This window comes from Leptidea sinapis, chromosome 3 (assembly GCF_905404315.1).
Source record: "Leptidea sinapis chromosome 3, ilLepSina1.1, whole genome shotgun sequence".
NCBI lineage: Eukaryota > Metazoa > Arthropoda > Insecta > Lepidoptera > Pieridae > Leptidea > Leptidea sinapis.
The window spans coordinates 10,873,058-10,886,767 of NC_066267.1; the positions used below are offsets into that span (position 1 = coordinate 10,873,058).

At 32.9% G+C, this 13,710-nt stretch overlaps 2 protein-coding genes across 3 annotated transcripts in view; one reads left to right on the forward strand and one right to left on the reverse strand.

The window, feature by feature from the left end:
- Window positions 1–3,913, forward strand: part of LOC126979144 (uncharacterized) — a 31,453-nt gene extending 27,540 nt beyond the window's left edge. Inside the window, exons 11-12 of one of the 2 annotated variants that reach the window (XM_050828390.1) lie at window positions 489–672; window positions 1,102–3,912. In XM_050828390.1, coding sequence (XP_050684347.1) covers window positions 489–657 — 169 coding nt within the window. In that variant the 3' untranslated portion in view covers window positions 658–672; window positions 1,102–3,912. Of the gene's footprint in view, window positions 1–488 lie in introns of both variants that reach the window. The other variant, XM_050828381.1, reaches the window with a different exon arrangement.
- A 584-nt stretch (window positions 3,914–4,497) lies between these two features.
- Window positions 4,498–11,694, reverse strand: LOC126979334 (transformer-2 protein homolog alpha). The gene is made up of 7 exons (XM_050828576.1): window positions 11,673–11,694; window positions 11,381–11,469; window positions 10,132–10,260; window positions 9,683–9,858; window positions 8,367–8,411; window positions 7,554–7,714; window positions 4,498–4,939 (listed from the first exon to the last, which is right to left on the reverse strand). The coding sequence occupies exons 1-7, from the start codon at window positions 11,692–11,694 to the stop codon at window positions 4,917–4,919; spliced, it is 645 nt and encodes a 214-aa protein (XP_050684533.1). The 3' UTR covers window positions 4,498–4,916.
- Window positions 11,695–13,710: the final 2,016 nt, after the last annotated feature.

The window sequence follows — 13,710 nt, forward strand, 5'->3', positions numbered from 1 at the left end:
TTTACATAATTTTTTCGAAATTTTGCTACAGGTTTGTTTGGTGTACCGATATGGCTCTAAAATTGGTGGGGTCAGCTCCTGGCTTAAATAGAGGGGTAATCTCTCATTAAGTTTGGAAATATACACAATTATTGAATATTAAAGCTAAATCTGTGGCTACAATATCTGTTATTCTTTATATCAATTAAGCAAAAACAACGGAAACTCATCTATATTGTTACATAGAATTTATGTAAGTTAATCATAGCATGGTTAATGTTTTACAAAATCAATTATCGTTTTGTTTTTGCAAAAAAATTACGATTAGGATGGCACGACAAGATGCCGCCTACTCAGAATTGTGGGTTCAGTTAAGTATCCTGAGTGACACTGCGTTGTAATATGGGCAGTGCGTACCACTTACCATAGGATGATGACTCGTCTCGTCACTTTCTCTCATCAAAAAAAACATGGATTGAAAAAATAGTGATATTGTGAAATATTGGCAGGAGTGAAGACAGCGTGGTTCTGGGCGTGTCGTGCGGCAAGTCGGAGATCTTCTACCAGGAGAGTGGGCCGCGGGCGCCCGGGCCTCCGCCGCCCTCCGACATCCTGGCCACGGCGCCGCTGAGGGCGCGGCGCCGGCTGCACCGCGACCACTGCGCCTTCGTGCTCTAGGCTGCGGCGACCACGGTACGTGTGATATAAGACTACTCGCAGAGCAAAGGTGGGTGTCTACTTAAGGACGCATGCAACGAGTTTTACTTCTTTGGCATAGAAAATTAAGAGGAACTCCTAAGCCTTTATATACAGGGTGGTTTTTTGAGAAGGGCGGAAGAACTACGTGACTTAGATAAAAGTCGTGAAAGGAGCCATGCCCTCGATTTATAGAAACCAATAACTGCATATTTGGTTTTTTGAAATTTCTTGAACTTTTGACAGAAATCTATGTGAATGATTTTTCAAAAAAATTACATCCTGTTTTATTTAACCAATGGACTCTGTTACTGATAAGGATCAATCAGTGTCCTCAATCCAAAACAAATTCCGTTTATTTTACATCGTTCTACTCCTTGTTAGAGAGATTTAGCGTAGTAGTTAATATCATACGATTAATTTCAGAAAACAAGATTTTCAGCGCGTCTCTTTGCGGTTGAGGCATAATGACTGTTGTTAAATGAAGGTCAAGGCGTTAAGTTGAATATAGACAGCATGAGTTACGTTTCTGTCGTAAGTTCAAAAGTTTTTAGTACGAGCTGATAGTAAGATTAAACCAATGCTACTAAAGATATCTACGTTAAATAATATACAGTATTTATAATTTTTGTTGATGTGCCTTTTTTCCAATTAAAGTATTTTATTTTTGTACATATTGTATTTATTTATTAAATTATTTATTTATACAATTGATCTACGACTGAGTTATTTAATTTTCGTTACAGTGTACCAATTACTGTGATTATTTTGTATTAAAATAATAAGGATAACATTTGTCGTGTAAACCGGTAGTAATTAGTGTAGTTTATGTTAGACATACCTAGATTCTTAATTTGATCAGATGCTTATACCAAGACATGATTTTACCCTTCAGAAATAAGAGTACAAAGTATCTAGACCAAATATTACAAATGGCTCGATTAGACCTAGGATGAAGTATAGTTGGATGTGACAAGCAAATAAAAATACCGTTAACGAGATTACAACATAAAATAACTAAGTAATAAAAAGGATGAAATTAATATTTCATCTTTGTCAGTTTCTGTTTTGAGTGTTGGTCGCAACCTTCACTTGTGTTCGGTCGTTTGTTCATTACATTTGTAAATTTGCGTAATCGACGGTGTTGAAGTGAAGTAATTAATAATGAGTGTTGCATATAACTCATATGTTATTGGATAAGCCGTACTGAGCGGAAATCATTAAACTTTGCCTTTAATAATGTAAATACGATTTTTAGTAAAAATCAGAACAGTAGCTAATTAATACGTGATATAGAGTTCCAATACTTTAGAAATAATGTATAAAATGTATGTATAATAATTATTACCATAAATCAGTATATTATTTCTTGGAACAAAGGCCAAGCTTGTCGATCATGTTACTGCTTTTTAGTTTATCCAAACAAATTGTTCCTTTGGGTGTACACGCATGGCAAATCCAGTTGATACTTCGTCCTAGGTAGAGACCAGTTTTCGTCAGGACATTTCTAAATCGTTATAGATACCTCTATCGATCGATTTGTTTGACATAACATGTGACAACTCGATTCTTGCACTAAATAATGAGAATAAAATCAATAGCCAATAGCAAGTGTATTGTTTTTATGAACACGCTTATTACCAGGCCATATAGTGAAATCTTGTATGTACTGATACTAGACAATAACATGTTGAGGAAAAGCATTGATTATGTAATATGGTTCTTATACATATAATATTGTTAGTTATCAGATAGTACGTATAGAATATAGTTGTAGTGTTTTAGTCCTAGTAACGTTTTTCTATAAATTAATTCTAAATTAGTATGATGGGTGAGCTACCATTTAGTGTGGGGAAGCATTATTGTTAGCACTGTTTTCCTGGAGTAGCCGACTTACAGCGGACTGACATTGTATTTAGATGAAAAAGTTCACTTTTTAATTATTGTAGATTACTGTTTTAGTAGTAAGACAGGTTCCATACATATCTTCGATGCCATCTTGGATTTTAATTATTTACACGTTAAACTTTTATCAATGCAAGTAGATGTAGATTTAAGCTATTTGAAGCCATCCGAAGACTTTTTTTTCTCGTGTGAATATGCAATTGCAATATTAGTTGCTTTCGATCTAGGCTTATATTAGTTTTATAGGCACAGAAATCCCTAGGGTTGATAAACATACCGATCTATTAAACACGTCTAGACTATCATTGCAATGGTTGATCATGTTAGTTTATTACTATCATATTCGTTTGACGGAACTTATTTAAAAAGTGGTTCGTTTATGTCATTTAAATGAAATAATCTTTTTTATACACTAATTTTAGAATGCTTGTTACGAAGTGTAAGTGTTTAGCGTCCATTATTTATCGCACTAAGTAGATAAAGCAATTAATTCCACCCAACTAGATGCGTCTGGTCTATATGCTCAGAATTACGGCAAGCTTCTCCGGCCATATAGATACTTAGCAGATAGCTAGTCTATGCTCAATCTTATTTCACATCAACCGACACAAGCAATACTTTATCGGGGTAATTGACGATTTTATCTTTGATAATGAAATTCGTAATAAATGCAACGTTACCGTTAAAAGGCGCGATTTGATAACACAATAAATGTAGAGTGTAAAATTGGGCATTATCATTATCACCCTCTTCTTCGATGTAATTGTGAATTCTCATTCATTTTAAATGAAGAACTGCATCCAGTATTGTTATTAATTATGTAACATTCCACTATTGTGTATGAATAATTTTGTATGTTACCAAATACATATTAGTGTTTATAAAATATAAAGGTCAAATTTCGAGTTCAGAAATATGCATTTAATCTGGTACAAACTACTAACCGATTGTAAATCGCCAGCCTCTCCAAATGCCAACATCAAAAATCCGTTATGTTAATTGTGGGGTTAAGTAATATTAATTTAATGTTTTTATTGTGTCAAATGGATGAAAAATTGCCATACAAACATGTTTATTTGAACTCTTATTTTCAAAAGAAGTCATGAACAATCATTAACGTCATCAGTTAATGATTGTTTATGATTCTTCTTTTACTTTACTTACCTCTATATATATATGTACAACACTATGTTTGTAAAGTGCCAATATTTATTCCTAGGTGGTTATTTATTTTCATACTTCTATACATAATATATTTATATAAGGATTATATTGTAAGTCCAATAGTGAGATTCTTGTATTGTAATGTATTGAATAAAATATGATAAATATTATAAAATACTTTCATTTCTGTTTAGAATATTAGTAGTAGATGTTTTTTTCAATTACTGATATTGCAGTCTTTTCATACAGAAATAGTAATATATAATGTGCAAAATGAATAATAATAGAAAGTACTTGTTTCTCACTCAAATGGAAAGCTTGAAAAATATTATTAAATAACGAGAATTTGAGACAGCATAACAAGTTCTGAGTTCCATCAAATTTATCATTAGGCCTTAAAATAAAGAGGGTCAAATTATAGCAGGCTAGACAACGTACAATGCTATAGAACGAGAGATATAAAATTTTGAGCAAGAGCGAAAGAGAGGAAGACTGCCGTCCTTCTTGATATGTGAACAAGGCCTATTTTAAATTAATTATGGATAATGATAATAATTTATCATTGTTAAAATAATTTTCGAACAAAACGTTCTTACACTGTATATTACACTAATGAAACATTAAATTTATTCGTGTATTAGATAAAAAGTTGATATGGGCCCTTAAATGTATTTTATTGGGATACTGAAGTGGAAGGAAATTAAGTACAGGATCGGAAATAGGACAGACTGGTAAGTAATAATTAATCGAAGCTGATGTTATAAAATTATCATTTTATTAACAAGTCACTCACAACACAAGTCTACACTAGATATCAACAAACTAAGTCATATACATAGAATACAAAATATGCTAGGGGTGTCTACTGTCAGCGGTGTGTAAGTATGGTGAGTCTGTGTTGTGTGTGGGTGGTAATATCGAGTGTCAGAAACAAGTCGGTCAACAAAGAATATGATCTGTGGTTGGGTTGATTGATTGATATCTTGCTTGACACATGCGTCTTGCTGTGAACGACGTCTTTCGCCTCGGATCATATTCTTTTAGCGATTGGTTTCGCGAAACTTCGCCTCGTCCCCGACTTTCTCTTTTCGATGCTGACCGGGCCAGTCCGGGCGACGGCCGTTTCAATTATTTTTGAATTTCACAAACTTGCAAAAAAGTTTCAAGGATCTTCATCCTTTTCTTGTTTCATAACCTTTTCAAAACAAAAAACAAAATTAGACTTATGTGTTAGATCTTTATTTAATCGCTAAAAATTACATCTAGTGGCGTCTAACTAAGGCCCGGGGGCGTCTTATACTAACTTATTTCTAGACCCTTTGTATCACGTGAAAGTTAAAATCATTTAGGTGCGCGGCGCAGCGTCCCGCGAATCATCTCAACCGTAGTCTATAAATGCATTGGTTGAAAGGGCGGGCGACTATATGTGGCTTGAAGTTATAATGACGAGGTCCGCGGCGCGTACAAACTAATATCGACCTGCAATAGCAAACAGCAATGTAATCAGGGTGCACTTTGATCCACAACCACTCCGAGCTTTGTACAGGGCTAATTAGTCAGGAACATTCAATACAGACAAACAACCATTATTTACTTCAATAAGTCTGTGTGATCATTATTTATATATCAATTGAATATAAGAATCAGCCTACAATTGACTGATTGTTTTTAAACAACTTTATTTAAATAATGGATACATTGTTGTAGGTTGTTTTTTTTTTGGGCAAAAGAATTCGAGTAATGCAATAATTTTGATGCCAAATGAAAAATTTGATTTGCAATAACTATCACTTGCTATGCAATCAGAAAAATCAACAAGTAAACAAACTAGGGTAAAAAGGGACTAAGCATTACAAGAAATATTTATAAATAAACCATGGCATTAAGCATAATGGATTGGAAAGATGGATTTTTTTTTTCTTTTGTTTGGTGTAATAAGGTTGTTTTCAATGTACATATATAACACAATCAAAACATAGATTGATTCTACATGTCAATTTAATGTTCCTGACTAATACACAGCTCACTATGGACACATATATGGGGAGAAATATATTGTATATAGTCATAAAAAGCCATCTCTTGGAAGATAAACAAGAACATAAAATAAATAACAAGATTTTCTTTATACATAGCATGCAATACATGAGATGGATGCACAAAACATTGATGATTTGTCACCTGTTATACAATGTGGAGATGACAATGAGACAACAGATAAAACTACATATGACTTATGTATTAAATTAAATTTTTAGTTATTTGATACTTTTCAGTTTTTGAAGTCGGTTTTTTTAAACGTGGTTTTATACATTATTTCCGATCATATTATATCCATTGAGTATATGTTAGTTACATATTATATTTATTATAGGTACATAGTGCAGCATTAAAATTTATAACTCTCACCAACTTGAAACATAAGAAGTAGGTGTGCAGATTACAGTTCAATAATAATACATACCAGACACATAAGGTTGTAGAAATATTGCAAATGTTCAGCATAATTAATTCAAAAGTAATTAATGCATCTCACACTTTTTACTCTTACAATTCAAGTTGATATAACTGAGACATGATGACTAAATAAAAAAGCATATACTTGGCTACTCATCTTGTGTGAATACATTTCCACCATAAACACCATGGTGACAACAGCCATCCTTAACTGTAGCTGATATGTTGTTTACAGTTGCCATGGTGATTTATCATGAGCAATAAAAATACTTTTTACAAAATACACTTTAAAACAACATCAAAATAATTTTTCTCTACAACATTAAAATAAACAAATGTACATCACTAGATTTTTAGACTAAGATGTACATTGTTAACCACATTAACAAAAACAGCAGGTGGTTTCGTGGTCAGAAGTTATCTTTGAATACATACATGTTGGCTGATCAACTTTGGAAATGCATCAGTCACCTGTAAATGGGCAATCGACTCGCCTGATAGAAATATAAAAAAAGAGTTCCACTTTATTGGCTCTCTGCTCACAAGAGCTCTAAAGTATACCAATAGATACAAGTTGCAAATTCCACTATTACATTCACATGGTGTTACTTTAGCTACAAGGTACATCATACAGGTTAATTCTATCCACACTTTATGGATTGCTACTTATTATTATGAGGCATTGTGCAAACATACATATTGACTAGTTATTTACACTCAACTGTGGTATACAAAAAGGAGTCATTATTATAATTTACACTAGAATACTTCATGTTTTGTAATGTAAATCAGGATGGAGATGATGCATCTTGATAATAAAACATGTTTGAAGTATTGATATTATGGGAATGGAGTGATCAACACCATGCTATTTATTCCATTAAAGGATTAATACAATCGAATTTATAAAACATGAAATTTCGCACTGAATTTCTTGCATTAGGCCGGAGTCATTACTTGTCTGATTTGGCTATAGATTCCGATTTCCAGAAACATTTTATTGAAAAAATTATTCAGTTCAGAATAAAAATTTAACAGAAACATACTATTCACAAAATAATTAACATGGTGCTATTCTCATAAATACATGCATATAAATTTTCTGAAATTCATATTATAATTGTCTGCCTATCACATTGGTCCACGCGCCAGACTGGATCAGCCAGTAATAAGGTGTGCATATGTTGGGTCCACATATAACTAATAAATAAATAAAAAAGAGAATATGTGTGTGTGTGTGTGTGTGCGGTTCACTGAAGGCGAGTGATAGAGAACGGAGATCTTTTTTGCTGTCTTTCGTTCGCTGTTGTTGGTCGTATGTGGTCAATCAACAGGTGTATGGATCTACTTACGTGGCGAGTAGGAGCGTTCTCGTTCGTAGCGGCGTGAGCGGCGGTAGTGCGGCGACGGAGAGCGATGCCGGTAGCCGCGCGCGTAGTAGTCTCGCTCGCGGTCGCGGTAACCTCCGCCGCCACCGCCGCCGCCGCCGCGGTACGAGTAGTAATCGCCACCGCTGATAAAAATATCATTGTATTAATCATGCGGGAAAAATAATATCTTGGCGCTCGCAAATTTCGAAATATCCTAACTGATTGAATGACGCGTCTGAATAAATAAAATTATAAATTAATTTACAAAAGTCTAAAAAAGAATATGGAGTCCGAAATAATACATAAATCGTCGCATTTGTAATTTAAAATAGTATGTGTAATACGACAACAACATACTATTAGTATACTATTATTACCCAGTACATTAGCAATGAACTAAAACATGAACACTGTGAAAGAGGAAATCACCAACTACAGCATAAAGAACAATCATTTGGTGTCCCAATTCGGAGGGCACTGGCAGTGTGATATACGACAGGCAGAAAAGACACAGCATTCCTAACATTGCCGATAGATTCACAACCAGATAGTTGTCAAACATATTGTAGATCAGTTCAATGGAGCTGTCTATAAAAACAACATACATGACAAAAATTACCATCACAGAGACCAAAGGCAGAAAAGTAACATAAGTAAAAAAGAGGGATACTAGGTTAAATTGTTAATTTACACAGTAATAATAAGATAAATTGTCTGCTGCAGTGACTGGCTTATTAAAAGTTTCTAATGAAAAAAGGTATGGGCCATTGAAATATTGAAAATTTTTTAACTTACTCTCTGTCCCTTCTTCTATCATATCCATTGTCACCACGACCAAGACTGAAACAAAAAAATTACAATTAAAGTCATATCTAATACAGTTGCAATCTTGTTGTTAAAATTTTCATTAGATTTTGATTACAATATGTGTAAATATGTATATCAGTAAATTAATATTATGTATGTGAAAATATAAAAGCAAAACAAACATAAACTTGTGGTCCAATATTTAAAATTTGCATTTAGTGGATAAGAATGATTGACAATTTACTTTACCTATCTACTATTGTAGTTCTACATCATTGGGTTAGAAGCATTATAAGTCATGCAAATACACTCACAATTTAGAGGAACACAAAAGAAAGTGTGCATAAAACAAAATATATAAATTTGCAAAAATTAAATTTATTAATTTGGTTTTTACTTATTATTTGTTTACAAAGGTCAAGAAAATTATTTGTCAATTAGCAAAATCAACAAAAATAAGGTAATAAAATTTACAGGAAAGAAACATTTTTGTATGCTAATGTGGCCTATAAATAATCAATACACAGTATTGGCGTTTATTTGGTATTCAATAATCTATTTTTATATTTTCGGGCACTTTTTACTGTATGTACTTGTTAATGTTTAGGTATGCCTTTGGCAAACTTTAATTAATCTTAAAACCAGTCTGCCCTAGATAATACCTATATTATGCTATACCAACACATAGGACACTTACATCTTAAGATAATTTCATGCAAGTGTTTTCTATGTTGGAAAATTGTGTTCCTGTTCATCAAAACAATAGGGGACATAATAAATGATAGGTTTCAAAGCTATATATAGTAAAATGAAGAATAAATATATGGTTACATATTATTGTAATGTAGAATTTACTAAGTTCGTCAACATGAGAAAATAATTTTCAGCTTATAGCTTATGTCCTTGATAAACACTGTTTTTGGGTACATAAAATTAAGGTTATTTCATTGTTTTTATTTGAAATATATTTATTCATAAAGCAAGAAATGTTCGTGTGACGTCATAAAACCACGCGCCTAAGTCCTTTAATCAGTCAGGGTAATTTAAATTTGTATTCTTGAACCAAAAATTAAAGTTTTATAATATATCTGCATAGATATCTTGATAAAGGGTAAAAACTATTTGTAATTATTATTTTAAAATTAGACTAGTTTGGTAAGTACCATTGAATATTTAAAAGTTGCCAGAAATATCTATTTTATAATGAAATGAAAGTTGAATATTATGTACCTATGTGTTAAAGTACTGCATTTTTAAGAAAATATATCAAAATGCCTGTCGGTGCTGATAACAGACACACTCACTGCGTGGGTTTCCCCATATATATGCCGGGAGTGGGCGTGTGCGCTCGCTGCGTGATGGAGTAGTCCACCCGGATCCGGCGCCCGTCTATCTCCATGCCGGTGCACTCGTTTTTAGCAATTTTCGCGTCGTCTTGGGATTCGTAATACACGAAGCAGAAGCCACGTGATCGTCCAGTCTAAATATATAATCAATGAAATCAAGAATTGCAGCTTTACTTTGTTTATATTTCGAAGATCAATTATTTTTCTTGATATACAACAATATTTTATGCAATTTGACATAAAAATTATATTTGTAACAAATATAGTTGTTTCATGTTCAAAGCATCGAGAATATTCCCTTCTTTAAAGGCTGGCAATGCATGCATCCCTTGACCCCTGGTTTTGCCAAAAAAAAATCATATTTTCATGTAGATAAATATAATGTAATATTGCTTATTTATAATTACCTTAGCATCTATAACAACTTGTACTTTATCAACAGGTCCGTATTTGGAGAAGATATGGTGAATTTGCTGCTCAGTTGTGTATAAACTGAGGCCAAAAACTCCGAGGCACCGGGATGGTGTGGGATTTTCCTGGAGAAAATAAGCATGTTAACTACGGCAAGAATATATTTGGAACACTATTTCTTTTTCTTAATGGAACAGAATCAAGCTTGCAGGTAGTTTTAAGGTCAGCTTATTCTAGGTAAAACATTACAAGGATTAATTACAGAGTCCATTGTTTATGAAGTGTTAGTTGAGTAGTCTAGCCAACTCCAATTAGTAACAGAACTATACTACACTCCTTAGTGCTATGGGTCTATCAAGTATATAACCTGAAATATAGTAAGTTACTATGTCTCCGGATTATAAGTTATAGGATTATAAGTCATGCATGACAATAATGGATAATTTCAAAAAAAAAAATATAAATGACTTATGGCAATTTGAATGTGCCATAAAGTGGTCTTTCACCTTTTTAGAGAAATCGTAATGTAATATATTTAAAGATTTTTTCAGATGATAGATATAACACAAAAGGGCTTGTATCGGGAACTGTGTATTTGTAAAGACAAACATTAATGTCAACCTGTAAATGTGTTTCCATAGCAAATTCTTTTCATGGTTAGCCATGAATGAATTTGCTATGGAAACATATAGATACATTTAGATATGTTTTAATTTGAACACAGTTTGTAAAATATTATAGGACTCACTTATCTTGGTGAGTGTTTACTTTATATTAATAATTAAAAGATAACAAGCAAAGAGGATGTAAATGCTACGTAATAAAAGGCGGGCTCTGCCTAAGTAAAAATTGAAATTTAGTTCACTATGAAATGTACAGTCATTTGAGATGAGTTGGAAATAGCAGTAATTACAGTATCGCATTTGGTCACTAAGTATAATCTGGCTAAGTTTGAAAACAAACTGTTGCATAAAACATAGTGGATTGTGGCTATCTCCTATTTTTACAAGATTATAGCTGCCATCTGTTAATGACTGCATGTTTCATACAATCAAGTGAGTTGCTTTTTTCTTAAGAGTTACACTAGGCTGGTAACAAGTTCCAAACAAGAAAAATTATCATGCAATATTTATAAACATAATTTCCATCAAATACCATCATACCATCTAGCCCACATCCCGTGCAAAGGATGCCTTTAAAAGTGAGTTATATAATAAAGCATCTTAATAACTGAATTATTTTGACCTTATAGAATAGTGTGAGAGTAGATCGACTGGACCGCAGCGGCCGCACGGAGTCCGCGCAGCTCGAAGCGGTCAGCGGTGCGACGGCGCCTCAAACCGCGGCCGCTGCGGGCCAGTCGACACACGTACCATTAATTGGGCCTAGTAAACAAACAAAAAAGAACAAATTAAAAATTGTCACATTATGCATATATTCATTGTCTCGATAATTTAGCAAACACACAAAATTTCTAATAAGCATGTTACTTTAATCAGTTTAAAAAGCATATAGTGATATCTTACCCGATCTCCACCGTGGCGTCTCCTCGACGACATGGGGCTGTGGGAGGGCGACCGGCGGTAAGAGCCCCCCCGAGGCGAGTAGGAGCGAGAGCGACTGCGGGAGTACCGAGTCGTCTTGTATCGGCGTGGCGACCCTGACCGGGAGCGAGTCCTGCAGGAAGAAACATCAGACACACACTGATTACTTGTTGAACAAAAGTAGATTTAGATTAGAGATTTTTTGCCTTTTATATAATAGGGGGCAAACAGGAGAAAGACTCACATGAAATTTTTAGTGAACCACTTTGGTTACCAAGCTATATCACATATTGCGGGTTATGTTGTCCAAATTCTTATCTTAAAAAAACTGTGATTGTGTGTTGGTTCCTTTATTTACAAATTATATGACTTTGAATAACTTTAGAGGCTAAAAGTAAAGGTGGGCTTGTATATCCGTCAAATGATACAAGAGTTAAGGCCACTGAAAATGTAATTAAGAATATTGATTAAGATATTTCATGAAATAATTCATAAATACTGAAATATTGCGAAAACTTGTTTATAAGTTGCTCGAAAATATTAATTTTCATTAAATTAGAGTATTTCTCACATCAAACCATGTAAATGATTTGACTAAAGCAATTATAGAATGTTATATTAATGAATAGAATATGAATACACCATTTACTAAAAATAAATATTCAACAAAAAGACAAGTCCTCACCAAAAATGGTTTATTTCAAGGTCAGTTAAATGTTAATCAACTAGTTTGGCCATTGAACATTGGTACAACTTAAAAACAGGTTCATTTTTCTGTTTTAAAATTTAGAAGACTTCCAACATTTTAAAACCTTATTGTATTGCTGTATCAGTAGATTAAAAGATTCACATGCTATTAGAACTACAAAGTCTGTCAATTTCAATAAAGCCAAACATGTCACAACCCTATAAGAAAAAAATAAATTCGCCATAAGAAACTAAAACATTTGCAAGTACTTTTATTACATAATATCCTAGGACCTAGATAGACTTGGTGCTAATCATTATTGCATTGATATACAATTTCAATATACTATTTCAAAGCTGCAGCACAATTAAAAAAGTGGATCAATCAAAGCAATTAATAACATTTCTTAATTCAAACTATAATCTCGTGTTTTTGTCATAATTGTAAGCTTACTAATAAAAAGAACCATTACAGTTATGCATTTCATTCATTAATTATTTATTTATACAAAGGAAGCATAGTAACATAGTGGAATATTACACATTTCATTGAAAATACATGCTAGAGCACATGAGTTGCATTATTTGTACCATTACTAACCACTTCATCATCTTGTAGGAAATTGCAAATTTTTTTATACAATTGCAAAGAATTTTGTAACTGGAAAGCTGCTTGCCGATTTTGCCATGATTCAATTGTTATATAAAATATATATTTTTATATATCTTCATCTCGCAACCCCTATTAAGCACATTTCGGCTTCTTGTGGCCAGCTCCTGCCAGGTAAAAATAATGGAGCATCTGGCAGTCTCCCCCTGAGGGACAATATTTAGGTGCTCTATTTAGATGTGAATTGAACTATGTAAAAGTGGTTCTTCACTGCTCTACCAGATCATAAAACAAAGATAAGCGTAAGTTGCCTAGATAATGTCAACAATCTTTTGATTTCCTAGAAACTTATTTACGATTACTTATATATATATGATTTATCGTGAACCTACTACTGATAAAAAATGTATGAAGCAGTATGTTTTTTATAAATATATGTTAATGAATATTGTAAATAAAACACAAATACAAACAGAAAATGGTTCTATTTAATGATTCTGTAAGTTTCTATACCGACAATTGGAATAAAATCTATCTCTTTTGACTTGGATTATTAATTTATTTTTTCATCTTAAACATAATGGCTGTATAGAATCAACTAGTGTATTTTATCATGATTCAAATTTATAACTTAAAATAAGCATAGGTCATCAATCAAGCATCTTCTAGAACATCAGAGAGTATCAATCACATTTTGCGATATATAATGGAACAGTCAATATCAAACTTGTCAC

What these genes read in the sequence shown, in the direction of transcription:
- LOC126979334 (XM_050828576.1), bottom strand. Translation starts at nt 11,694, where the DNA reads ATGTCGTCGAGGAGACGCCACG. An exon ending in GTCGTCGAGGAGACGCCACG is followed by an intron (nt 11,470 to 11,672) that starts GTGGAGATCGGG and finishes CCGCGGTTTGAG; the next exon opens with GCGCCGTCGCACCGCTGACC. An exon ending in AAGTTGTTATAGATGCTAAG is followed by an intron (nt 9,859 to 10,131) that starts GTAATTATAAAT and finishes TTATATATTTAG; the next exon opens with ACTGGACGATCACGTGGCTT.